We start from the raw sequence: 27,848 nt of genomic DNA on the forward strand, positions 1-27,848 counted from the left end.
CTTTTTGTGTCTCAGCCAATTTTGCATTCCCCATTGGCACTGCCCTTTGACCTCATAGGTTTTACCTTTGCTTACATGCCTTTTACATTTATTTTAGTACTTTGTCAAAAGCCTTCCAAAAATGCCTATGCACATTTCTTATTGCACCATTATCATCTAGTCTTTCAAGAATGAATGTGACCAAAGCCAAAAGGTCTGAAAACATTTTATGATGAAGAAGCGTAATTATAGTATTTTCTTTGATCTGTACTGAAATGCAAATATTTCTGGGCCACTTCAAATGGATGTAATTTCTAGATTTCAAGTGGGTAGAAAAAAATCATTATTTTTCCCTTTGTTCATATTGCTGACAGGACTGTTACTAAAATCAACAAAGTGACCTAAACATTTCAGCATTCAATGAATGTAATGCAGAATGAAGTGCATACTAACAACAGAACAACACATTGCTGGATTATGTACAAGTGAAATGAAGGAAAGGACAATGGCAAACATTTTCTAATTTTAATTTGCCACGCTATTGAGAGAAATTACTGATGGGCAAAGGCTGACTTTGACATCGATGCCCACATCCCATGAACAAATGCATACATAGAGTACTCTTAAATTGTGTAACCCAGCAACAACAATAAGCATTCTAAAATTTGGTACATTGTTTTAAAGTTCACATATTAAAGATCGATATAATGTAAATAGTTGTGCAATTTATGTACCCATCAATTTCATCCAAGCTGTACAATTTCAATGGCAGATTAAGACAAATGAGCTCAGTGATAGCTCCCTGAATCAGGCATCAGCTGTACAAAGATTTAAAAGCGTGTAGCATCACGAGATCCAAAAGTCAGAATGCTAACAAAACTGTCAGTTCTCATCCCTGCAATTATAGATACATTAAAGAGGACAATAGATAAAACACAGGGAATAAAGCAATCAAAGGATATGCTCATTGGATGAGAAAACGCAGTTGCAGATGAGTCAGGTAAAATGGCCTGTTGTTATGCTGCACAGAGTTCAATATGGAAGTGTGAGGTTATTCAATTGAATTTGAGAAAAATTACAATATTTCTTAACTGAGGAGAAGCCTGCAACCTTGGAGGAGCAGGGAGACCCACACACAGGAATCGATACAAACCAGATTCAACAAGCATCAGAAACTTCAATTAGAATAACTTCACACCTGGAATTAAGTTATTGCACACCTCTGGAGCAGGTGGCAATTGAATCCAGGCCTCCCAGTCCAGAAGCAGGGACACTAATACTGCACCAGCACAGTCTTTGGGGTCAAGATAATTTCTAATCAATCTGTTGAAATGTGGTCTTGTGTATCCCTGGAGCAGGTGGGGCTTGAACCTTGACCTCCTGGCCCAGAGATAGGGACATTATCACTGTGCCACAAGAGCCCTCCTTCAGAGGTCAATTTTTTTTTCTCTTTATGTATCCAGAAGTGTTCTTACACAACTCTGAACAGTTTATTTTAGCATCACTAATCACTATGTAATTTAAAAAAAAATCAATCACCTCTATTTTCCAATTGAACTTTGGGACTGGATTGAGACTACCTGCTTTTCTTTTCGAAACCATCTGTTAATATAAAGGGGTATGGAACAAAGGCAGGAACATTAAAGTACAGTTCAGCCAAGGTCCAGTGTAATGCAGAATAGACTTGAGTGGCTGATTCTTGGACTTTTCCCATTTAACCCTGTGCATGTTCATAAGGATGCCTTATAGACCCACAAATTCTAAAGAGTCCCTGTAAATACTGCACATACTAAAGACTGCCTCTTAGTATTGACACACTCCTACACACACCCTGGAAATGCTGTACGTAAGCAGACACCAGCTGTTAATACTGATACATACCCAGGAAAACCTGGTCATTGTTCTACTCACCTCATGGAGCTCCTATAAATGCTGGACACACTCAGAAACCACCTGTTAATATTGGCACACTCCTTAGACACTTCTTGTTAATACTGACACACTCTCAGGGATCCCTTATATACATATGTGATACTGATCAACAAAGTTAGCACAGACACTCTAGAAAATGTTTATTATGGGAATTCAGAAATATCTGTGGAAATGTTTTGTCTGAGTAGAGGTGAATATAAACTAGGGACCATCAACACCAACCCCCTTTCCCCTCCTCACTCCTGCCCATCCCAAACCCAGAAACTAGACACATAGGGTGAAAACCTCTTGATTAAAGAGATGGTCATGTTGCTTTGGGTGGATGGCTAAGGTTCACCCTGACCATTATTCTGAAAACAATATTACAACTGTACATCTAGATATGGGTAAGAATCACAATATTCATTCACAGTCATCGTGTCTGATCAGCTGGAATCCAATGGTTTATTTACAGACATTTTGTTTTCTTTTCAATTTTGTTAAAGGTTGAAATCTGACAGATCTCAATTCCATGGTGCCACTTCCTGCTTTTCTGATCTTCACCTGAGACTTTCAAACTGTTCAGTTAAGAATGAAGGGGTTCAATCAAATCCAAGCTGGGTCCAGAGAAAACACAGAGAAATAGACAATTTCTGGATCATTCTCTGCAGAGAAGCTGAATCTAGAAAAAGAAAATTGAGGAAAATGACTAAACTCTTGCATTATGTATGGAAAAGTCTAGTATGCCACATGCCTCGCTCTTCAGATACCACTCCGCTCCAGACACATTATGGTCTTTTATTGAAACAAATGCCCATCATTGACCCTTTCAATATTGCCTTTCAATACAATTTTCCTCCAAAAGATGTTGGCTATGTAACTGCAGCTGTAAAGATCTGGATCTGTCAATGTATAGAAGCTCTTCACACTGCAAGATATCTACCAGACAAGGTCTCACAACCACCCTGTTCTGTATTCCAACCCCCCCCCCCCCCCGCCCTCATCCCGATATATATACACACACACACTAATTGAGCAAGAGTTTTTTTATGCAGATAGTATAAAATTCTAGGTCCCCAGACATCACTTATTGCACCCTGATGTATCCTTCCCATAAACCCATCCCCAACCCTGATTCCGTATCCCTGGGAGGGAAACCCAATAACACCCACAAAACTTAAACCTTCAAAATATTTTCCAAAAAGTGATATGAAATCGAAATATGTTTTTGGAATTTCCAAATTATTATTACTCACTCATGATAAAAACTTCAAATTCCAGGAATATTTTATTTCAAAGACCTTGTAAGGGAATCTACTTCACAGGGTATCAATTCACTCCGAATGCTGAATGATATCCCTGTCCAGCTGTGAAGAGAAAGCAAGATTAAACACAGTCAATCAGTGCGTATGCCCTGTGCTGTCTGTATCTCATTTCTAATTCACCTCATATTTGTCTGTGCACCATGACTGTCTGCATTCATGTGTTCTCCCACTTTTGTTTGTATCCCATTTCTGTCTCCATCCTTTCCTGTGTCCCATGTCTGTCTGCACTCTACATCTGTCTTCTTTCCCCCATATCTGTTTGTGTTCCACGTCTACTTGATTCCCATATCATGTGAGAGAAAGTGAGGGCTGCAGATGCTGGAGATCAGAGCTGAAAATGTGTTGCTGGAAAAGCGCAGCAGGTCAGGCAGCATCCAAGGAGCAGGAGAATCGACGTTTCGGGCATAAGCAAAGGGTTTATGCCCGAAATGTCGATTCTCCTGCTCCTTGGATGCTGCCTGACCTGCTGCGCTTTTCCAGCAACACATTTTCAGCTCCCATATCATGTGTCCAATTTTCAAAGTACACCCAATGCCTGTCTGTCAGTCTGAGTGAATCTACTGGGTAGTGTATGGGGTAAACAGGTCAGATCCCTTTTCATGTCATGCCTGATGGGCCTCCTGCTCCCCTTACCACAATAGATGTGAGGTCAATAACACTCTTGAAAAATGGATAATGGTTGTCTACTGCTTTTACTGATTAGACAGGTCAGTACATACTGCAATTCGTGATTGGACAAAGAGTCAGTACCTTCTCATGCTCTGTGGTGAGCAGGTCATTCACTTCCTCGTGCCATCCCAACATCTCGGAAAATTTCTTCACTCCTGATACAATATCCCCCAGTTCCACAACATCATTGACTCTCAGTGGATTCCGAGTGATTGATCCCACCAAATCCTGGTTGAAGAGGACCCGAGGAACAGATTCCCTCACCATCTCCGACAAACTTGCAAATGGCTCCACCTGAAAGAGTCTGACTGGTTTAAATGACCAGATACAATCTGCTTCAATTAATCATTGTCACTCGCAGTCCCTGTTAATCACTAACCACTCAGCTCTCATTGCACATCCCTCAAACCTCACTCCCCACCTCTTTGACCACAACCTTGTACACCACACTCACCCAACACTCTATCAGCCTTTGTTCTTAGACTCAATCTTCAGTATCCCCATTTCTCCTACTCCTCAAACTCAACAGCTTACCACTCCATTTCCCCTCAACTTAAAAATCCATGTCCTGCATTTACAGCTTTAACAGAGAAAGTGCATTTTAAATGTTACAATCAGGCTGAGTCTCGTTGTTCTCCATCATTTCACCTTGAACTGTTGCCATCCAGGTTTCCAGAACCTCAGGAAATCTGACAGCCTCATTCAGGAGGAGAGGTGTATACCTCCATATCTGGTGACTGTAACTCAATTTATCATGACCTCTACTCCAGCCACAATCTTTCTCACAAGGCTTTGAACACCCAGAACTGAAGCCACCCTTCTCATCCCCATCACCTCAAGATCCCAGGATTGACAGCATCCACTGAATCAATTCGTATTCCCTTCTTGTTATCACTCAACCCCACATTGCATCACTTTATTAACCCCCCCACAACAATCAAACCCTCTTGATTGAAGACCATTATCTCCTGCTCCCTTTCCCAGTCTTGGACTTGGTCCTTCAGCCTCCCATGGACTGGTTGCCCAGACAATGGGGCAAGACTATCAATCAGTTGGGTTCCAGGTTGAAACTGATCAGTGATGTCACATAAAGCCTGAGGTTAAAACTCCCAGTGGCTTCAGGACAGTTGAAATTCAGGGCTTGAATCAGAACTGAAAAATAGGGCTAATGTTTTAATGTAACAGATGATCATGCAGATGGACACAGATATAAGGTTCACGTAGAACACAGAACATTACAGCGCAGTACAGACCTTTTGGCCCTTAATGTTGTGCTGACCTGTGACACCAACCTTCTATCCTACACTATTCTACCCATGCCCATATGCCTATCCAATGACCATTTAAATGCTCTTCATGTTGGCAAGTCTACTACTATTGCTACTAATATTGCAGGCAATACGTTCCACGTCCTACTACTCTCTGAGTAAAGAAATTACCTCTGACATCTGTCCTACATCTATCATTCCTCAGTTTAAAGCTATGTCCCCTCGTGCTAGCCATCGCCATCCAAGGAAGAAGGCTCTCTGTCCAATCTATCTAACCCTCTGATTATCTTTAATGTCTCAATTAAGTCAGTCCCCCACCTTCTCTCTAGTGAAAACAGCCTCAAGTCCCTCAGCTTTTCCTCATAAGACCTTTCCTCCATACCAGGCAACATCCTAGTAAATCTCCTCTGAACCCTTTCCAAAGCTTCCACATCTTTCTTATAATGCGGTGACCAGAATTGCACGTAAAACTCCAAATGTGGCCACACCAGAGTTTTGTACAGCTGCAGCATGATCTCATGGTTCCAAATTTCAATCTCTCTACCAATAAAAGCTAATACACCATATGCCTTCTTAATAACCCTATCAACCTGGATGGCAACTTCCAAGGATCTGTGTACTTGGACACCGAGATCTCTCTACTCATCTACACTACCAAGAATCTTACCATTAGCGCAGTACTCTGTATTCCTGTTACTCCTTCTAAAGTGAATCACCTCACACTTTCTGCACTAAATTCCATTTGCCGTCTCTCAGCCCAGCTCTGCAGCTTATCTATGTCTCTCTGTAACCTATACCATCCTTCGTCACTAGCACTTGCAGAGATTCGGAGGAATCAGAGATTCCTAAGCTCAGAATCCAAAGAGGACAAATATAATTAGAATTTGAGAGGTCAGTAATTGCCAGTACGGAATGGATGGGCGAAATGGCTGCTTCTCATGTTTTAACTCCCAAGATGTTTCCTGTATCAGAGCTGTATCGTGTGCAAAGATTATATAAGGGTAAGGTGAAGGGAGTCAAGGACAATGTTTATTCAACCGAGTCTGAGGTCTAGGTTAAAAGAGTAGGTAACAGGATCAAAATATATGGTTAGATATGGGGTTAGGGAGCATAATTTAGGATCAAAAGAGTAAGGAAAGGATCTGGGATACAGGCTCAGATGCCATGATCAAAAATAACTGGACAGTGAAAATGGCTACATGACCTGAATCATAGTCACACAACAGAAAAAAGTTTCAACTGTGTTCAAGAATTATTTAACCAAGAGAGGTTTCACAATCACATCTTTGTGTGTTCACTTTTCAGAATGGTCATTTGATAGGAATACTGACTGGTGTTTTTGGCTCCCTTCCTGAACAGGATATTGGCTGAATTCAGCTCATTCACAACATATCCCATCCTTCCACAAACACTAATGTGTACAGAAGTCAAAAGGTATTCCCCATCATCCTCACCCTCCATGACTCCACTCACTGATACATTTCAATTCAAATCCCTGCCCTCATGAAGAAGATTTCCCAGATTCTACCTGGAAGTTTGATCTGAATTTTGTTCTCAAGGTTTTTGCAATGGGACTAGAACCTATAGCTTCTGAGCTAGAATAGACAGTGTTATAAAATGCATTGTGGCTGATCACTGAGATCAAGACAGAGATTCTATAGGAAAAAGACGATGTTCCTTTCCCAGGAAATTCCCAACAACTTTCCACCCTAATTTACAGTCTTTACCAGTCAGAGCCGTGCCAATGTCTGAACAATATCCAGTCAGTATCTCACCTCAAGTGATGTTCCCAGGATAATGAGCAGGTCTGCAAAAGGAAAATCAATGATGTACTGATGGAACTTTGCAGGCAGCTGTTCCCCAAAAAAGATAATGTCAGGTTTTATGACCCCAAAGCAGGAAGGGCAGTGAGGCACCTTCCTTTCCATGATATCTCCCTGCAAACCAAACATCGGGAACAAAAGAGTTAGGAACACATGAACACTCAAAACATCATACAATATAGTTACTTCACCAGTCAGATCAAACTTCACCCTTCACTACCCTCCCATCTTGGTCTCCCTCACCCAATCACCTCTCCAGTCCACATCCCTTATCCCTGACCCCATTACCCCTCACACCTCTCCTTGCATCCTGCTCACCCCTGACACACTTCACACCATTTCCCATTCTCTTTACATTATTACCCCTCCCCCTCATGCCCTTGGTTCCTCACCCCCTCCTCATATAACCCATGCCCTGTCCTTTCACTCCCCACACAATTGCCCTTGCACTTCTTCATCTGTCACCTGATTACCATTTACAAACCTCCAATTTAGTGCCCTCATTATCTCCCAACCTGCATCTTCCACCCCATTCATCTCACTCACATTTATCCTTTCTTAAGGCCATAAGACATCGAGGTGGAATTCAGGCCCATCGAGTTCACTCCACCATTCAATCATGGCTGATGGGCATTTCAATGCCACTTAGCCGCACTCTCCCTGTATCCCTTAATTCCTTGCAAGATTAAGAATTTATCAATCTCTGCGTTGAAGACATTTAACGCCCTGACCTCCACTGCACTCCAAGATAATGAATTCCATAGGTCCACCACTCTCTGGCTGAAGAAATGTCTCATTTCCATCTTAAATTGAACCATCTAATTCGAAGGTTGTGCCCACAGGTCCTAGTATCCCCACCTGACGGAAACAAATTCCCAGCATTCACCCTTTTTAAGTCATGCCTTAGTGCTTCACCTGCTCACCCCCTCCCTTACCATCTCACAGAGGGCATCCCTCTCACTGCATATGCCCATCCCTCTAATACCCATTCTCCTTCACTCCTCATCTTCCCCCATTTCCCTTTCTCCTTTATTTCTCATCATCTTCCTTCCTATTTCCCCCCACACTCCAAGGATTGCAGCAGTTCAAGGAAGCAGCTCACCATATCTTCACAAAGACCAGCAGGGATAAATAGGTGAGAACGTTTGAGTTCAACTGATGTAGATTACACATGAGCTGTATTTGAGGCGCTAATCAGAAGGCTGGTGATTCTTAGACTATTTAAAATGCTGGACAAACACCGACAGTGAGACACTGAATTATTTGTAAATCAGGTCAGGATCAGTGTCTGGGGTGGATGGAGCTCAGGGGTTGGGGTTAGTGTCCATGATGTGAATCAGGGTCAGCATCCAGGAGGGATTGCAGTCCATGTCCAGAGATTGTAGTCAGAGTCCAGGGGATCACGGTCAGAGTCCAGGGGAGACTGAAGTAAGTGTTCAGGAATATATAATAGTTTGGCTTCAGTAATATTTCACCACCTGAAGTCACTCACCCTCAGCTGTTCCCAGGAGAAGTTCTCCATGCATACGGTACACGTTGCTGTAGCAAAAGTTCCATGAGCTTCCACCAATTGCTCCGGTGGGATTCCAGCCACTGAAATGATAGGCGAGAGAAAGCAGTCACTGAGGGATGAAAAGATGCACAGCAGATATCCTTGCCCTTCCTGGGGTTCAAAGCTTCGGACTCCCTTAAGGATCCAATTACCAAACCATCTGCTGAGTTTGGATAGGAGACTATTAAATTGAGGGGCATCACAACCAATTTCCTGTTTTCGCTCAGTGTCCATACAGACAGATTCTGTGGACAGTGGTCAGCAGGGGATTTTTGGACAGTGGCGACCTGATTCAAATAGAACACTGAAAAAGGGTTCTGAATATACTCAAAGGATTTTAAACCTAACAAGGCACTGGAGAAAGAGTGGGAATAATTGAATTGCTCTTTCAGTCATCACAGGTTCGATGTTTCAAATGGCCTCATTCTGTATTGTAGCATTCTATAATTCACTGACTGCAATTCACTATGGAGAAGTTTAAAACTCATTACAGGATGACCACCGTATCTGCAGAGTCCAGTTACCACAGTGTCAGTTGCCCGTGGCCCAAACATATTACTTGGAACATTCTAGAACCAGGGACCATCGGGCTGCTGGGGAAGTAAATTTCCTGTAGAAATGAATGGGTTCGCTACTATCTGCAGTATCAGGCATCCGCGGTAGATCATGGAACTTATCTCCTGCAGGTACAGGGGGATGACTGTAATTCAACATGATAAATTTAAAAATTCCATCATTATAATTCAATATGGCGAATTCTATAACTTACTGTCTATAATTCAATATATTGAATTCTATCACTCAGTGACTATAATTCAAAATGGCAAATACCATAATTAACTGACTATAATTCAATATGGTAAATTCTAAAGCTCACTTACTATCATTCAATGTGGTGAATTTTATAGTTCATGTTTTTAATTCAGTATATTTTTATAACTCACTAGAAGCCCAGCACAGTAATAATAGTCACAGTACACATTGCACAGAACATGGTCATTCAGCCAGGTCCCTGTAAAGCAATCCAGTCAGTCCGATTCTTCCATAGCACTGGGTATTTCCTTCCCTCAAGCGCCCATCCAATACCTTTCTGGAATAGTTTATTTTCGAAGTTGCTTTATGTACAAGAGCTCCAGCAAAGTCACAAGTCTGTTGACTTGTTCTCTAACTGCCTACTGCAGAAGTGTGGGCAACAGCTCATTGTAACATGGGTACTCATATTGCCCCAGTGCTGTTTGAGAGTTAGAAAGTAGCAAGAGGAAGACACTATTCAGCCTCTGAACCCGTTATACAGGAAAGAGCAGTTCACCCATCTCTTTAAGCCCATTACATTGGAACAGGAGCAGATCATTCAGCTCCTCGAGCCTGCATATACATTAACAGGGAAGGCCACTCCGATCCTTCAGCTTGTTATATAGGAACACAAGGAAGCTGTTCATTCCCTTGAGCGGTTACATTGAGCCAGAGAAGGCCACTCAGCTCTCAGGATTGCTCTGAAATTCTATCTGAAAATGGCTGATTTACTCTTCAATTATACTAACTGCCCATCGTTCCATGCGAGCCCCTTTCCCAAAACCAGCTTTGAAAGCTCCAATTGTTTCTAGTATCCACGGACATTTGAAAGACAGTCCCACATTTCAACTACCCTTTGGAAAACATCCTTCCTGATTTCATTTCTAAATCCCTAGGTTCTATTTCATTATTTTTCCAACACTCAAATCTGCTTACTGCGTTCCAGGCCATCAATGTTCTGAGTGTACATTCGTTGCAGTAACTTTTTATGGTGTAAAACTCTGACAAAGTAGTGTGTGTAGTTGGGTTTGCAGTTTCCAGGATAGAGCTGCTTGGCCAGAGCAAAGAAAGGCTTTGGATTGTGGGAAAAGTAATTGATTTCAAAGATGGCTTCTGGATATGGGATGTTGTATTGCTGTAGGTTGTCATAGAGCCCACTGCCTGGTGACCTGAATAGGTAACAATGGAAATGAATATTAAAACAGTTAATATCAATTACAAGGATTATTCTAACCTGCCATTTTATCCATTTCATTAGAACATCACAGCAACAAATCAGAACACAATGATCTTTAATTAACATTTCCAGAATGAAGGAGAAAGCCAATCATTTGTTGCTGTTCTTTCTGACCTGGGGATGAAAGGGGAGAAAGCAATCATTTGTTACTTTTTTTAGATTATCCAGAGTGTGGAAAGAGGCCATTCAGCCCAACAGGTCCACACTGACCCTCTGAGTAACCCACCCAGACCCATTTCCCTCTGACTAATGCACCTAACATTATGGGCAATTTAGTGTGGCCAATTCACATCTTTGGATTGTGGGAGGAAACCGGAGCACCCGGAAGAAACCCAAGCAGGCAGGGAAGAACGTGCAAATTCCACACAGATAGTCACCTGAGGCAGGAATCGAACTTGGATCCCTAGCACTGTGAGGCTAACCACTGAGCCACCGTGCCGCCCCCAGTTTTGAGACAATAATTGGTTCACATTGAGCATTTAATCTTTACTTGAACCAAATCCCTGCAGAAATACCCAAGCAGGTGAGTCATGTGTTGATGACCCTGAGATAATTTGAGAAATAAGTGTTTCAGTCTCCCTGGGATAGAAATTTGGTCTTTTCTCACAAGGATGAAATTATCGAGAGAACCTGCAGACATCAACAGAGAGGGTAGCACTTGATCAACACTAGACCAGAGTCCATTGAAATGACAGAGATTGCAGCAGCAGGAGTTACCATGAGGGAGCAGAATTGGCAGACAAGGATGTGACAAGAAAAGATTTACAAGGATGTTGCCAGAGTTGGAGGATTTGAGGTATAGGGAGAGGTTGAATAAGCTCGGGCTGTTTTCCCTGGAGCGTCAGAGGCTGAGGGTGACCTTATAGAGATTTATAAAATCATGACGTGGATGGATAGGAAATATAGATAACGTCTTTTCCCTGGGGTGGGGGATTCCGGAACTAGGAGGGCACAGGTTTAGTTGAGAGAGGAAAGATATAAAAGAAAGCTAAGGGGCAACGTTTTCATGGAGAGGGTGGTACGTGTATGGAATGAGCTGCCAGAGGAAGTGGTGGAGGCTGGTATAATTGCAACATTTAAAAGGCATCTGGATGGGTATATGGAGAGGAAGGGTTTGGAGGGATATGGGCTAGATGCTGGCAGGTGGGACTAGATTTGGTTGGGATATCTGGTCGGCATGGACAAATTGGACTGAAGGGTCTGTTTCCGTGCTGTACATCTCTATGACTCTATGACATGCTGCTGCTGACTGCTGTGCACAGAAGGTTAGAGCTGCTGCGTATGTGCAGCTCCAAGGGAATGTTAACCAATCCTCTCACTTACTGACCTGAGCTAGGAAAATGTCATTGAGTGAAAGGCTCTCTCTAGAAATAGTGCGAGGAACAACCTTATTCTAGTAGGCAGAGATTATCTGAAACAAAAAGAAATTGGTCGAGAAACTTAGCAAGTGTGGCAGCATCTTTGGAGAAAAAGCAAAGTTAACATTTCAAGTCCAGTGATCTTTCTTCAGAACTCACAGCAGCAGGGGAGGAGGGGGAAGAGTAAGCGGATAGGTGAGCCCCAGGTCTGCCTGTCTCTTTATGGGTATATGGAACATTCCTTGTTCCAGTTTTACTTGGGTCACTTCCCACAACTCTTTCTCTGGTATATCAGTGACATCATTGGTGCTGCATCTTTGTCTTATTTAGAGTTGAAAAGGTTTATCAATTTCACTTCCAATTTCTACCCTGCTCTCGCCTTCACCTTTGTCCATCTCTGGCTCTTCCCTTCTCTTTCCAACATCTCTGTTTCCATTTCTGAAGATAAGCTGGCAACCAATACCCACTAAAAACCATATGATTCCCACAGTTACCTGGAGGTTACATCCTCACACCTGACCTCCTGTAAGGACTCCAACACATTCTCCCAGTTTCTCCATTTCCATTGCAAACATTATGATTACGACACTTTCTGCAGGGGAGGGCCTCAGAAATTCCCACCCTTTTCCTCACCCAAGGACTCCCCACTCCTGTGGTTATCAGGGCCCTTAGCTGTGTCCGACCCATTTCCCTCCCTTCTGCCCTCAGCTCTTCCCTCCCACAACACTGATAGGGTCGCCCTGGTCCTCAGCACCCCACCTGCACCCATACACAAAGGATCATAAGGTGCCACTTCCATCACCTCCAGCTGGATGTCACCACCTCCCTCCCCTTGTCAGTATTTTTCAGGAACCATTCCGTCCCGAACACCCAGGTCAACTGCTCCTCCACTCCCAACTCCTCCCCATACCCCCACAGCACTTTCCCATACAATCACAGAAGGTGTAACACTTGCCCGTTTATCTCCTCCCTCCTCACTATTCAAGGCCCCAGTCACACCTTACAGGTAAAGCAGCAACTCATCTGCACTTCACTCAATCTAGCCCACTGTATTCACTGCTCACAATGTAGTCCCCACCACATATGGGAGACAAAACACAGATTGGATGACCACTTTGCAGATCACCTCCATTCTGTCCGTAAAAATCATCCTAAGCTTCCAGTTGCCTGCCACTGCATGTGCTCCTTGGTGAATATTTCTGACTTGGAACTGCTGCAGTGTTCCAATGAGGATCAGCGCAAGCAGGAAGAACAGTATTTCATCTTCCATTTGGGGAATATGCAGCCTTCAGGACTCAATACCAAATTCAATAATTTTAGAGCCTGAACACCATGTCCTTTACCCAAACCCACACCTTAGACTCTTTCACGCTGCTTTCAACTCAGCCAACTCACTTTCACCTACTCATGGTCCCCATTATAAGCTTTTTTCCTTCCTTAGCTTAGTACCAACTATGTGTTTGTCTGCCTAACTTTCTTTCTGTCTCTCTGGACTCTGTCTCCAACTATCTCTGCTCTCCTCCCATCCCGCCCACCCCCATCATCAGTATACATACCACCTTTACCTAGCTACTATCAGTTTTGAAGAAGAGTCATTGGACTTAAAATGTTAACTCTTGCTTTCTCTCCACATGCTCCCAGACCTGTTGACCTCTCCAGCAATTTCTGTTTTTGTTCCAGAACTTTACCTTTGGCAGCTCTTTGTTTATTTTGCACATTATCTGACTCTGACTATAATAGCTGTTTCTGAGCTTCATACAATTCAAGTATTTGATTTAGAAATACCTCTGAAGCTGTTTAATTTTGTTTCATATTTTGCCTGCATCACAGCAAAACTACTGAGCAATTAATAAGCCATTTAATTTGATAAACATATATTACTGGATTAACAAGCACTAATAAGAAGAAATAACATAAAGAGCTTTGTGAAAAATTATCTTGGCCCATAAAACCAGGAAGCAGAATCAGTTTGGGTGGATATTAAGATTAGCAAGAGTTAGAAAATGCTGACAGTAGTTTATAGGTCCTTTGACAGTAGATATACACTGAACAAAGAATTAAGCAAGAAACTATTGGCACTTAAAATAAGGGCAATGTAATAGCTGTGGAGCTGGAAGAGCACTGCAGGTCAGACAGCATCCGAGGAGCAGGAAAGTCAACATTTTGGCCGAAACTCTTCATCAGGACTGGTTTGTGTCTGGAGGTTATGGGAGAGTTTGGCGTACTTATGTTCCTTGATGTCTGATAGAATGGAGGAAAGTCATTTGTTGAGGGTTGGATCCTTCTGAGAATAAAGAAAAGTGGACATCCTCTGCAGGTCTGGGAGAGAGAGGCCCTGAATTGGAGCAAAGCTGACTGCAGGGAGCAAATGTGTCACTGCATGGCATAGTGTGTGGAGCTGAGAATCCACAGGGAGGATTGTTTCTGGAGGTACTGTAAATAGCGGATGTCACAGTTGGGTCCAAATTGTGAAGGTCTGAAGATTATTTGGAGTCTGTGGGGGATAGGTCAGCTGCGTAGACAAACACTGAGGAAGGAGGCATGGCTGTAGTAGTGAGATTGCTTCAGAGAGTGGTTGAAGAGCTTCAGGGCAAAGGAATTAACCTGGGGGATCGCAGTGGGAGACAGACTCACTGAGCTCTCTTCAGAGGGAGGAGAACATTTCTTCAAGGTAGGCATCCTTAGAAGAAACTTCGCAGTGTTGATTTCCAGTGACTAGGAAACAGTAAGGACTGCAGGTGCTGGAAGTCAGTCAATAGATGTGAAGCTGGAAGAGCACAGCAGGTCAGACAGCATCCGAGGAGCAGAAAAGTCAACCCTGACGAAGGGTTACGGCCCAAAACGTTGACCTTCCTGCTCCTTGGATACTGTATGACCTGCTATGCTCTGTTCCAGCTTCCCATCTATTGACTCGGACTTCCAGCATCTGCAGCCCTTACTGTCTCTTGTAATAGTTGTAGAGTATATTTATCATCATACAGACTGGCCCAATCAAACTTGCAAAAGTTGTTTGCAAGATGAGTTTATAGGATCTATTCATGACAGTTTTCTGCATCAATATTTTGTGGAACCAAATAGTGGTAAAGCTAATTTTAGATCTAGCATTGTGCAATGAAGCAGAGTTAATTACAAATATCATAGTAAAAGATCAAATGGGAAATAGTGATCATAACATAATTGAATTTCGCATAAATATACATCAGTTACAAAAAAAATTAAATCAAAACCTTGTTTTCACTGGGAGATGCTTTTGCAGCCTCAGTCCTGAGCCCTTTGTGCTGCAATATTAAAGACTGTTTTAAACAAACTCTATAGATTGCTTATCATACACATAACCCTACTATTAACCCACTGGCTAACATTCAGCTGTCAATAGACACTGAACGCTTAACTACTAGAATGGGGACCAGAGATTTATATTCCTGCTTTTGGAACTTAGTAACAGAAAGGTCCATTCAGCCCTTTGAGTCAACTCTGACATTCAACTCATGGCTGATCAGTATCAGAAATCCATCTACTTGCATTGGTTCTGTAATCCTCCATACCTCACCTAAAAAAATCTATCAATCACAACCTTGACATTTTCAATTGGTCCCCAGCTTAAAAAGCTTTTAGGAATTGAGTTTCCATGTTTCCAACAGCCTGTGTGCAAAATGACGCACCCTCTACATCAGAGGGGAAAGGAAGATGGTTCTCTGGATAACACCACAGGCCAGTCCATTTCTCATTGATACAGTTCTCATATTAACCCACATCAATTATCTGTTACTGAGTAACACTACTGGTTGCTTGGTGGTGGTCAGTTATGAGATTCCTAATGATGCCAGGGTTTGGGCATGAAAGATACCTAAAATCAGGGATTCCGCTGGGTGTACTGATCCCTGCACCCGACATCACCACAATCCTATGGCACTCCCTGTTCCGAATGAGCCTGGCGATGTCCTCCAGTGACTGCACTCTCTCACCACTTCCTTTCCCACTGAAGATGTATCGGACAAAAGATGAAGTTGGTGAACGATTCGCACAGAGGGTTCTGTAACAAAAGATAAAATACCCACATTCTATTCTGGGCGATTTTAAATCTGAGTTCTACATTTGCCCTCACCTTCTGTAGGTTTCTGTGTATTCCCAGACAGCACAGCACCAAATACCAAAACCAATCAAAGTCTGGAAGTCTGAATCAGGTGAGAATAGTCAATTAAATATCAAATCAACTTCATCCTGCTTCAACATTTCCATGTTGTTGACATGCTGAGCCTCTCCGTGAGATACAGGTAGAATTAAACTTCTGAAGGAGCGAGACAGTTTAGATACCATCTCCCTGATTTCTGTACTTAGTGCTTGTGATTTTGCTGTTAACTATTGTAAATATCATCATTATTTTAATCAAAATATTTGATCTATCGATTTCAGACAGTGTAAATACAGCTCACATATGCATGCTTCATACCTTGAAGCCTTGCTGTGTGCCTGCCTGCAGATATTGAGCCCAGCCAGGATTCCAGTTTGGAAATTTCTAATGCAGCTTTGATTAAACCATAACCATCGAGTAGCAAAGAAACTGGGCTGAGTCCAGGTGAGTCTCTGATACAATGCAAAACTCATGTTGCCAGCTGAAATAAAGACATAAAACAATTGAATTCTCATATATCACATGTGACTCAATAGATGATGTTTTTGCTTCTGAATCAGAGGTCATGGAGTCAAGCACTACTCCAAAGACTAAAGTACAAGGTGATACAATGCAGCAATGAGGCAGCACTACACTGTAGGGGGAGTAGTACTGAGGGAGTGCTGTACAGCAAAGGAGTAGTATTGAGGGAACACTGCACTGTAGGAGAAGCAGTATGAAGGGACAGCAGCAGTGTAGGAGGAGCAATACAATGGGATCATTGTATTATTAGAGTAGCAGTGCTGAGAAAGCTCTTTACGGCGGGAAAAGCAGTATTGAGAGAACATTGCACTGTGGGTGGAGCATTCCTCAGGGAGGACTGTATTGTGGGAGGAGCAGTATTGAGGGAGTGCTGTATTGTAGTAGAGGTAGGACTGAGGGAGCACTGTACTTTGGGTGGAGCAGTTCTGAGGGAGCATTGACTGTGGGATGAGCAGGACTGAGGGAGAGCAGCATTGTAAAAGTAGTAGTACAGAGGGACTGTTGCATTGTCGGAGAGGCAGTACTGAGGGAGCACTGCACTGTAGGGGGAGCAGTACTAAAGGAGCACTGTACTGTGGAAGGAGCGGGGTCCAGCAAAATTTATATAGGTGAACAGAGCTTATGTGGGTATATAATGTTTGGGGTGGGTACATGCAAGGGGCATAGAGCTTATTGGGGATAAATACAAGGAGTACAGTCATCAAGCATACATTCTAGATGTGCAAAACACAGTGCTAGTATTTAGTGATTAGTTTAGATTTATAGCAGGTGTACCGTGCTCAGGGTGAACATATGCTGAGTTGATAGTGCTCATTATACTTATATACTGATGTGGGGTACTTGGTGTGGGTATATAGCAGGTATACACCATTCATTATGGATATATATCAAGCATGGATATGTCCAATGTACAGTATTTATCAGACACATAGAATGTGCTGTGGGTGTATGCTGAGTATGCAGAGCTTTGTGTGGATAAATACATGATAAACAGACTTGGTGTGGATAAATCCAGGGCAAACATACAAACGCATGAAATCGCACAAGTGGGTCATTTACACTTTAGCCTTTTTTGCCAATCAATATGATTAAGTCTGATTGGTTTGTGTTTTGAACTCCACAATAACATCTATCCCTGAAAACCCAATTGTCTTGCCTAACAACAATCTATCTACTTCTGCCTTAAAAATGTATCAATAACCCTGTTCCAATATCTTCTCAGGCAGACAATTCTAAAATCATTCAACCTTCTGACAGAAAACATATCTCATCTATATCGAAAAAGGCACTGACTAATTTGAAAACAGAGATCCCTATTTCTGGACCAACCCTCAAAATGAAGCATCCGTTCCATGTCCGTCTTGTTAAGACCATTCAGCATCTTCCACACTTCAATCAAGGCACCCCTCACCTTTCTAAGTGGAAACATGGCCAGCCTGTCTAACATATCCTCAAAAGACATTCGGTCTGATGATCCGACCAGTCATAGAGATGTACAGCATGAAAACAAATCCTTCAGTCCAATACGTCTGCAATGACCAGATATCTTAACATAATCTAGTCCCATTTGAGAGCATTTGTCCCATATCCCTCTACACCCTTCCTATTCATATACCCATCCAGATGCCTTTTAAATGTAATTCTACCAAGACTCCACCACTTCCTCTGGCAGCTCATTCCACACATGCACCACCCACTGCACGAAATCGTTGCCCCTTAAATCTTTAACCTCACCTTAAACTTATGCCTTGTAGTTTCATACTCCTGAAACCCGGTATTAATGAATATAGTGAGCTGGTAGTGAGTTAATAAAGATAGCCTATAATACAATGTCTCATACCACCACACCTCCAATTTTGGTGTCATCTGCAAACTTACTCACCATACCTCTTATGTTCACATCCAAATCATTTATACAAATGACAAAAAGCAGTAGACCCAGTACCGATCCTTGTGGCACACCGCTGGTTACAGGCCTCCAGTCTGAAAGGCAACCCTCCACCACCACCCTCTGTCTTTTATCTTCAAGCCAGTTTTGTACCCAAATGGCTAGTTCTCCTTGTATTCCAGGTGACCTAACCTTGCCAAACAGTCTACCATGAGGAACCTTGTCGAACGCCTTACTGAAGTCCACATAGATCATGTCCCCCACTCTGCCCTCATCAATCCTCTTTGTTACTTCTTCAAACAACTCAATTAAGTTTATGAGACAAGACTGTCCACACACAAAGCCATGTTAACTATCCCTATTCAGTTTGTGCCTTTCCAAATCATGCAAGTCCCATCCCTCAAAATTTCCTCCAACAACTTGCCCACCACGGATATTTGGCTCACCTGTCTATAGTTCCATGGCTTTTCCTCATCACCTTTCTTTAAAAGCCACACCACGTTAGCCAACCTTCAGTCTTCTGGTACATCACCTGTGACTATCGATGATACAAATATCTCAGCAAGGGACCCAGCAATCTCTTCCCTAGCTCCCTGCAGAGTTCTGGGGACAACTGATCAGGTCCCGGGATTTATCCACCTTTATGTGTTTTAAGATGTCCAGCACCATCTCCTCTGTAATAGAACATAGAACAGTACAGCACAGAACAGGCCCTTCAGCCCACGATGTTGTGCCGACCACTGATCCTCATGTATGCACCCTCAAATTTCTGTGACCATATGCATGTCCAGGAGTTTCTTAAATGTCCCCAATGACCCTGCCTCCACAACTGCTGCTGGCAACGCATTCCATGCTCTCACAACTCTCTGTGTAAAGAACCCGCCTCTGACATCCCCTCTATACTTTCCTCCAACCAGCTTAAAACTATGACCCCTCGTGTTAGTCATTTCTGCCCTGGGAAATAGTCTCTGGCTATCGACTCTATCTATGTCTCTCATTATCTTGTATACCTCAATTAGGTCCCCTCTTCTCCTCCTTTTCTCCAATGAAAAAAGTCCGAGCTCAGTCAACTCTCCTCATAAGATAAGCTCTCCAGTCCAGGCAGCATCCTGGTAAACCTCCTCTGAACCCTCTCCAAAGCATCCACATCTTTCTTATAATAGGGCGACCAGAACTGGACGCAGTCTTCCAAGTGCGGTCTAACCAAAGTTTTATAGAGCTGCAACAAGATCTTACGACTCTGAGGCATGACCTGCCCCTCACAAAGCCGTGTTGACTGCATTTAATCAAGCCATGCTCTTCCAGATGGTCATAAATCCTATCCCTCAGAATCCTTTCTAACACCTTGAAGACGACAGACGTGAGACCTACTGGTCTGTAATTGCCGGGGATTTCCCTATTTCCTTTCTTGAAGAGAGGAATTACATTTGCCTCTCTCCAGGTCCTCAAGTACGACTCCAGTGGACAGCGAGGATGAAAAGATCTTCGCAAGTGGCGAAGCAATTGCATTTCTCGTTTCCCAAAGCAGCCGAGGACAAATCTGGTCCGGGCCTGGCAACTTGTCAATCTTAATGTTTGACAAAATTTTCAGCACATCAGCTTCCTCTATCCATTTCAGCATGCACAACTGCTCTTCAAAGGTTTCATTCACTACAAAGTTCGTTTCTTTCATAAAGATAGAAGCAAAAAACTCATTTACGGCTTCCCCTACCTCCTCAGACTCCACACACAAATTCCCTATGCTATCCCTGATCGGGCCTACTCTTTCTTTGACCATTCTCTTATTCCTCACATAAGTGTAAAGTGCCTTTGTGTTCTCCCTAATCCGTTCTGCCAAGCCTTTCTCGTGCCCCCTCCTGGCTCTCCGCAGACCATTTTTAAGCTCCTTCCTCACCTGCCTGTAATCCTGTAGAGCTGAGCTTGACCCGAGCTTCTTCCACCTTATGTAAGCTACCTTTTTCCTTTTGACGAGAAGCTCCACCGCTCTCGTCATCCAAGGTTCCTTTATCTTACCACTTCTTGCCTGTCTCAGTGGGACATATTTATTCATCACTTGCAACAACTGTTCCTTAAACAGTCTCCACGTCTATAGTGCCTTTACCATGGAACAATTGCTCCCAATCCATGCTTCCTAACTCATGTCTAATCGCATCATAGTTTCCTCTTCCCCAATTAAATATCCACCCATTTTGCCTAATCCTCTCCTTCTCCATAGCTATGTAGAATGTGAGGCAGTTGTGGTCACTATCACCAAAATGCTCTCCCACCACAAGATCTGATACCTGCCCTGGCTCGTTTCCGAGCACTAAGTCTAGAATGGCCTCTCCCCTCGTCGGCCTGTCAATGTACTGAGTTAGGAAACCCTCCTGAACACACCTTACAAAAACAGCTCCATTCAAATCTTCTGCTCGAAGGAGGTTCCAATCAGTATTGGGAAAGTTAAAGTCACCCATTACAACAACCCTACTACGTCCAAACTTTTCCAAAATCTGCCGACCTATGCTTTCTTCCATCTCCCTGCTGCTATTGGGGGGCCTGTAGTAAACCCCCAAAGAGGTGACTGCTCCCTTGCTGTTCCTAATTTCCACCCATACTGACTCGGTAGGCAGATCTTCCTCGACAATGGAAGCTTCTGTAGCTGTGATACCCTCTTTGATTAGGAGTGCTACACCCCCCCTCTTTTTACCCCCTCCCTAATGTGGACATTTTTTCAAGATGCTGTTATTTATTTCCCCATGTTCTTTATCTTCCATATCCTTCTCACAATAAATATACTCATCTTTGATTTTATTTGTTCATGGAATGTGGGCATCGCATTTGTTGTCCATTCCCAATTACACAGAGGGCAGTTGAAAATCAACCAAATTGCCTCATGGTGAGATTTGAACTCATGTCCCAGAACATTCATTAGCCTGGGTTTCTGGTTTACTAACACAATGACATTACTACTATGCTACTGACTCTTAAAAATGGAATGTTAACTTTTGTTGTAAAGGAACAAGATTAAAGAAATAAGGATATTTTAATATCATAAAATATGATATTTATGAGATAGTAATGTGTGCAAGTATTTTTTATCTAAGAAAGGATATACATATCCCATTGGGAGTGCAATGTAGGTTAACTTGGTTAATTTTTGGCATGAGTGACTGCCCCCTGAGTACATCAGGCCTACCTTTCCTGAAGTTCAAAAGAATAATCTAATTCAATTCATAAAATTCTGAAAGGGCTTGGCAGGGTAAAAGCTACCTGGAGAATCTAGAACATTTGGTCACAGTCTATGAAAAAGGGACTAATTATGACGGGCTGAGGAGAGATCATTTCACACAGAGGGTTGTGAAGCTTTGGATGCTTCATCATTGCGTATACATTTCAAGACAGAAATTGATAGATTTTTGAATGCTAAGGTAAAAGATTTAAAGGATGTTGCTAGAATTGAAGGGTTTGAGCTATAGGACAAAGCTGAATAGGCTGAAGCTTTTTTCCCCTGGAGTATTGGAGGCTGAGGATAGACCTTATAGAGGTTTATAAAACCTCAGGCGGGGCATAGATAGGATGAATAGCCAAGGTCTTTTTCTAGGCTGGGGAATCCAAAATTAGAGGGCATAGGTTTAAGGTGAGAGGGGAAAGATTTAAAAGGGCCCTGAGGGGCAAATGTTTCATGCAGACAGGTGCATGTATGGAATGAATTGCCAGAGGAGATGGTGGAGGCTGGTACAAATTACAACATTTAAAAGACATTTGGATGGGTACATGAATAGGAAGGGTTTAGAGAGAAATGGGCAAAATGGAAGTTGATCAGTTTAGGTATGAACAAGTTGGACCGAAGGGTCTATTTCCATGCTGTACATCTCCTTACCCAGAGTAGGGTCTACTGCAGCAAATGGAATTCCATGTAACACCTCTGCTGGTATTGAAATATTAAGGTCTTATGGTCTGTGATTTAAGGGATATGGGGACAAGGTAGGAAAGTGGAGTTGAGATGGGAATCAGTCACCTACTGAATGGCAGAGCAGTAACTAGGGGACACATGCCCAACTCTCTGCTCCAGTTGTCAATGTAGAAGGTTATTGCTGATATTTACCTCTTGCTATGTGCTGCCTCTGGGTTGTGTCTCGATTCTGATGTGAAGGATGTTCTCTGAGCAAGAGCTGGTCTGGGTCTGATTCCTTCTCTGATGAAATGGCTTCAGATACCGTAACTTTCCATCAAGCAGCCCCGTCAGAAACAAGCCGAGCCAGTCCTAATGATTCCCCAAGCAGCAGGCTTGGCAATGGAGCGGTTGAAGATTAATCTTCCTGGTAGAAAGAGGGAGGGGGGAACAAGAAATGTCTCAGGAACATTCACATAAATTATGACCTTGTTTTCATTTTCTTTGAGCATCTTTGTATTTTGGTTATCAAGCATCAGTGATGGGAATGTGTGCCCCATTTGACTGAATGGGGCAGCTTGGGGGCGGACAGACAGTGTACCCGGTACCGGGGAGGGAGAGGACGGTGTACCCGGTACCGGGGAGGGAGAGGACGGTGTACCCGGTACCGGGGACGGGGAGGAGGAGGATGGTGTACTCGGTACCGGGGAGGGAGAGGACGGTGTACCCGATACCGGGGAAGAGAGGGGGGGAGGACGGTGTACCCCCGGTACCGGGTACCCCATCCCGTCCCCGTCTCCGGTATCGGGGGAGGATGGGTGGCTGTTACCGCCGGGATCTATATTGTGGTATTTACGGTACCGGAAGTTGTCGGTGTCGGTTCCGGTTGGAGCCGCGCGGCCTTGAAGCAGGAGGCCGAGCCTGAGAGAGCGGTATCCCCCAACACCGGCACCATGAGGGATGTGAGCGGCTTCCTCCAACAGCAGCAGAGCGAGGCCGGAGAGCTGGGCCCCGACTGGCAGCAAATGGAGGAACTTTACAACAAAAAGTCAGAACCTGCGGCTGCGCCTCTCTCCCTCCCTCCCCGTTAACACTCACCCCCGCCCCGTCCCCGGTCCCGCTGAGTCACCGCCCAGGCCCTTCTCTCCAATCCACGGCCTGAGTGTCGGTGTCTGTCTCAGGCCCTGCCGGCCGCGATATTGTTCTCTACTGGGGGTTCCCGGTAAAGGGGGCTATCTCTGGGCTTGGGATAAGCGGGAGGTGGGGTGCTCCCCGGGTGAGGGTGAGCAACTCCCCGTGTGCGGGTCTCAGGTGCTCCCCGTGTGCGGGTCTCAGGTGCTCCCCGGGTGAGCAGCTCCCCGGGTGCGGGTCTCAGGTGCTCCCCGGGTGCGGGTGTGAGGGTGAGGAGCTCCGTGTGAGGATGGGGCTCAGTAATTCTCAACGATGTCGGTTGATGCTGACTGCTTCTGATGCTTCCCCTTTGTAACCCTGAATTGTTTTAAATGCAGACTATGGCACCAATTGACTGTTCAACTGCAGAACTTTGTCCAAAATCCCTGCTTTGCGACAGGTGATGGTCTGATCAAGGTAGGTGATTTAACCTTCATATGCCTTTCAACATATTCATTTTTGGGGCTTGTTTTGCATCAAATAATAAAACTTTTTTGTTTGCAGCTGTATGAGAATTTTATTAGTGAATTTGAACACAGGTAAGAAGTACATTTTTAAAATTGCATCTATAACCTAAAAATGTATTGTATCAAAAATTAACACTGTGGAAGATGCTATTCAGGCCATCCTTTCTATTAAACTTAACCTAGGGTAATTCTGTACTCATCTCCAGATCTCTGTAAAGCAAGCTTGTCTGATTTTTTTTTTCTTGCAATTGTTAACTGTCCCCACTTCCACTATGTTAGGGGACAATGAATCCCAAACCTTTTTTAAACACTTGCTGTGCTTTTCTTGGAAGAATCATACTCCTGCTTCACTTGTTCCTGAAAGCTGTAAATCTGTGCTGCATTGTTGATATGACAGCTAATAGGAAGAGGTTTCCACTGTCTATTTTACCTAAGATTGTGCAATATAATAGACCTCTATTAAATCTCCCCCCCCCCCCCCCATTTACTTTGTTCTAAAGAGAAAAAAAGAACAGTTCCTTATTTCTGGGCAAATTTTAGTAAATTACTTCTGCAGTCTTTCAGTGCCTCCTTTAATTCCTAAACTCTGGTGACCAGGATTGAATGCAATACTATAGTTGTGACCTAAAAAGTTCTATAAAGATTCAGCATAAATTATTATTGCTTTGGAATTTAATACCTCCTATGGGATTTCAGATTGCTTATGCCTTGCAAATAACTTTCCCAAATGCCTTGCTGCCTTAAATGATCAATATGCTTGAATCCCCAAGTCCATCCGTATCTAAGCATTCCAGAATTTTGCTATAAAGTCTGCATCGCTACTACCTATCTCTTATGCTAAAAGCATCACTTTTTTTCTGCATTAATTATGCTGCTGATTCTAATTGTTTGGCAAAGTTCTGTTGTAGTTGAAAATGTGTTGCTGGAAAAGCGCAGCAGGCCAGGCAGCATCCAAGGAACAGGAGAATCGACGTTTCGGGCATAAGCCCTTCTTCAGGAATGAGGAAAGTGTGCCCAGCAGGGGTGTTGGAAATGCGATAGGTGGAAGGAGGTCAAGGTGAGGGTGATAGACCGGGGTGGGGGCGGAGAGATCAGGAAGAAGATTGCAGGTTAGGAAGGCGGTGCTGAGTTCGAGGGATTTGACTGAGACAAGGTGGGGGGAGGGGAAATGACGAAACTGGAGAAATGAGGACTGCATTTGTAGACAGTATATTTGAACTCAGATTTCTCCAGTTTCCTCATTTCCCCTCCCCCCACCTTGTCTCAGTCAAATCCCTCGAACTCAGCACCGCCTTCCTAACCTGCAATCTTCTTCCTGATCTCTCCACCCCCACCCCCACCCCCACTCCGGCCTATCACCCTCACCTTGACCTCCTTCCACCTATCGCATTTCCAACGCCCCTCCCCCAAGTCCCTCTTCCCTACCTTTTATCTTAGCCTGCTGGGCACACTTTCCTCATTCCTGAAGAAGGGCTTATGCCCGAAACGTCGATTCTCCTGTTCCTTGGATGCTGCCTGGCCTGCTGCGCTTTTCCAGCAACACATTTTCAGCTCTGATCTCCAGCATCTGCAGTCCTCACTTTCTCCTCAAAGTTCTGTTGTAGGTAATATGTTCATCCTCACTTTACCAAAACTCAGTTTGTTATCATTTGGCAAATTGTGAAATTTTACTCCAATTTAAGTGTCTCATATTTATTGGAAAAAAGTGGTCCCATGACTGATTCCAGGGGTAACCACTCTTCTCTGCCAATCTGGAAAAACAATTGACTTGCTGTTTTCTATCCTTAAGCCAAATTTTGGTCCCTGGTCCTTCTAGTAAGCGATGACATCTTTTAAAAGAAGACTTGATGAGTTTCTGTAGTACATTTTATATCTGGTATGCACTGCTGTTACTGTGTCAGTTCTGGAGGGAATGAATATTTGAGGTTTTGACTGGATATCGGGCAAGTAGGAAGTTGAGTTGCACTCCTGATTTGTGCCTTGTATTATGGTGGACAGCCTTTGGCAAGTCAATAGTTGTTACTTGCAGACTTTCCAGCCATTTGTAGACAGTATATTCATTGGTGTTGTTCGGTTTCTGGTCAGTGAAAACTCCCAGCATGTTGATGTTGACATAATGTGATTCAGTAATAATTATAATTGAGTGTCACAAGGAATTGGTTGGATTCTCTCTTGGCATTGATAATTATTTGGTACTTGGCACTTGTCAGTCCAAGTTTGAATGTTATCCATGCTTCATTCATATGGTCAAGGACTACATATTTAAATATCCATGGAGGCACCAATTGTTTTGCAATGATCAGCCAAAAATCCTTACATCCGATGTTATGATGAAGTGAAGGTCATTGATGAAGTAACTGAAGATGATTGGACGAAAGACTGAGGAACTCCTACAGTGATGTCCTGTAATTGAGATAATTGACTCCCCAACAATCACAACCATCTTCCTCTGTGATAAATATAATTGTGACTAAGGAAGAATTTTCCTTGGATTCAATTGTAAAATTTTGCTAGTGCTTCTTGATGTCACACCAGGTCAAATGATGCCTTGATGTCTTGGGCAGTTATTCACTTCACCTCTGGAATGCAGCTCATTTGTTCACTTTTGGGGTCAAGATTATAATGAGGTGAGTTGACTGGCCAGCATTGTTCAAATCGGTACTAAGTATCAGTGAGTGGGTTATTGCTGCTTAGATATTTTCTAACTTCCTGAGCTATTTTTAACACCCCTCGAATGAATGGGACTTGAACCTGGGCCTCCTCAGTAGGGACACTACCACTACCCCACAAGAACCCCTGGTTCTAAATGTGAGGTGTTGCATTTTGATAAGGCAAATCAGGACAGGAATTATATATTTAATGGTAGAGTTCTTGGGAGTGTTGCCAAACAGTGACTTTGGGGTGCAGGTTCATAGTTCCTTGAAGGTGGAGTCACAGGTTGATGGGGTAGTGAAGAAGGCATTGGTCAATCCAGTGAGTATAGAAGTTGGGCGATAATATTGCAGCTGTTTAGAGTATTGGTTAGGCCACTTTTGGAATACTGCATTCAGTTTAGGTCTCCTTGCTGTTGGAAAGGTGTTGTTAAACTCGAAAGGGTGCAGAAAGGATTTACAAGATATTGCCAGGGTTAGAGGGTTTGAGCTATAGGAAGAGACTGGGGCAATTTTCCCTGGAGTATCAGTGGCTGAGGCATGACTTTAAAGGTTTATAAAATCATAAGGGGCATGGATAGGATGAATAGATCTCTTTCCCAGGGTAAGGGAATCCATAACTAGAGGGCATAAGTTCAAGGTGAAAAGAGAAAGATTTAAAAGAAACCTAAAGTGCAACATTTTCACTCAGAGGGTGGTGCCTGTATGGAATGAGCTGCCAGAAGAAGTGGTGGAAGCTGCTACAATTAAAACATTTAAAAGGTGTCTGGATGGGTATGTGAATAGGAAGGGTTCAGAGGGATCTAGATCAAATGCTGGTAAATGGGACTAGATTAATTTAGGATATCTGGTCAGCATGGATAAGTTGGATTGAAGGATCTGTTTCTGTGCTGTATGACTATAATGTGCTGGGCTTCTCAATCCTTGACTCCATAAATATATCCTGTTTTTTCTTGTTATTTGCTGAATTGTTCACCACTTTAGCTGTGATGTAGTGGGAATGCAGAGCCTTGATCTCTTCTATTGTTGTGGGGATTGCTAGCTCAATTCTTTCTGCTATTTAACATGCATGTAATCCTGTAATGTAACTTCAGATCGGTACTCTTTGGTATGCTTGCACCTGCTCCTGCACTTCCCATTGCACCAGAATTGAACCCCCAATGTACAGTCAAACAACTCAACAACAGACCCTTCAATCCATGCTGAACATGATCCACAACCAAAAGGAGTAGA

General features: G+C 43.3%; 2 protein-coding genes across 7 annotated transcripts in view; one reads left to right on the forward strand and one right to left on the reverse strand.

Moving 5' to 3' along the window:
* Window positions 1-490: 490 nt before the first annotated feature.
* On the reverse strand, window positions 491-23,080 carry LOC122557755 (NAD-dependent protein deacetylase sirtuin-3-like). 5 transcript variants are annotated; one of them, XM_087996472.1, is made up of 10 exons: window positions 22,541-23,080; window positions 18,903-18,994; window positions 16,365-16,527; window positions 15,762-15,947; window positions 10,256-10,488; window positions 8,468-8,568; window positions 6,928-7,089; window positions 3,966-4,178; window positions 3,147-3,257; window positions 491-2,572 (listed from the first exon to the last, which is right to left on the reverse strand). In XM_087996472.1, exons 3-9 carry the CDS (start codon window positions 16,517-16,519, stop codon window positions 3,225-3,227), a joined length of 1,083 nt encoding a protein of 360 aa, XP_087852598.1. In that variant the 5' UTR covers window positions 16,520-16,527; window positions 18,903-18,994; window positions 22,541-23,080; the 3' UTR covers window positions 491-2,572; window positions 3,147-3,224. The 5 variants fall into 5 exon arrangements, with proteins under 5 accessions (XP_087852598.1, XP_043561648.1, XP_043561650.1 ...); XM_043705713.2 differs by lacking the exon at window positions 18,903-18,994; XM_043705715.2 differs by lacking the exons at window positions 15,762-15,947; window positions 18,903-18,994.
* Window positions 23,081-23,216: 136 nt separating this feature from the next.
* LOC122557754 (26S proteasome non-ATPase regulatory subunit 13) overlaps window positions 23,217-27,848 on the forward strand; it is a 28,979-nt gene continuing 24,347 nt past the window's right edge. Inside the window, exons 1-3 of one of the 2 annotated variants that reach the window (XM_043705711.2) lie at window positions 23,217-23,375; window positions 23,836-23,914; window positions 24,002-24,036. In XM_043705711.2, coding sequence (XP_043561646.1) covers window positions 23,281-23,375; window positions 23,836-23,914; window positions 24,002-24,036 — 209 coding nt within the window. In that variant the 5' untranslated portion in view covers window positions 23,217-23,280. The remainder of the gene's footprint in view (window positions 23,376-23,835; window positions 23,915-24,001; window positions 24,037-27,848) is intronic. The other variant, XM_043705712.2, reaches the window with a different exon arrangement.

The sequence above is a fragment of the Chiloscyllium plagiosum genome, unplaced genomic scaffold, assembly GCF_037043375.1.
Source record: "Chiloscyllium plagiosum isolate Xiang-an unplaced genomic scaffold, Cpla_swu_hap1 HiC_scaffold_18, whole genome shotgun sequence".
NCBI classification, from domain to species: Eukaryota; Metazoa; Chordata; class Chondrichthyes; order Orectolobiformes; family Hemiscylliidae; genus Chiloscyllium; species Chiloscyllium plagiosum.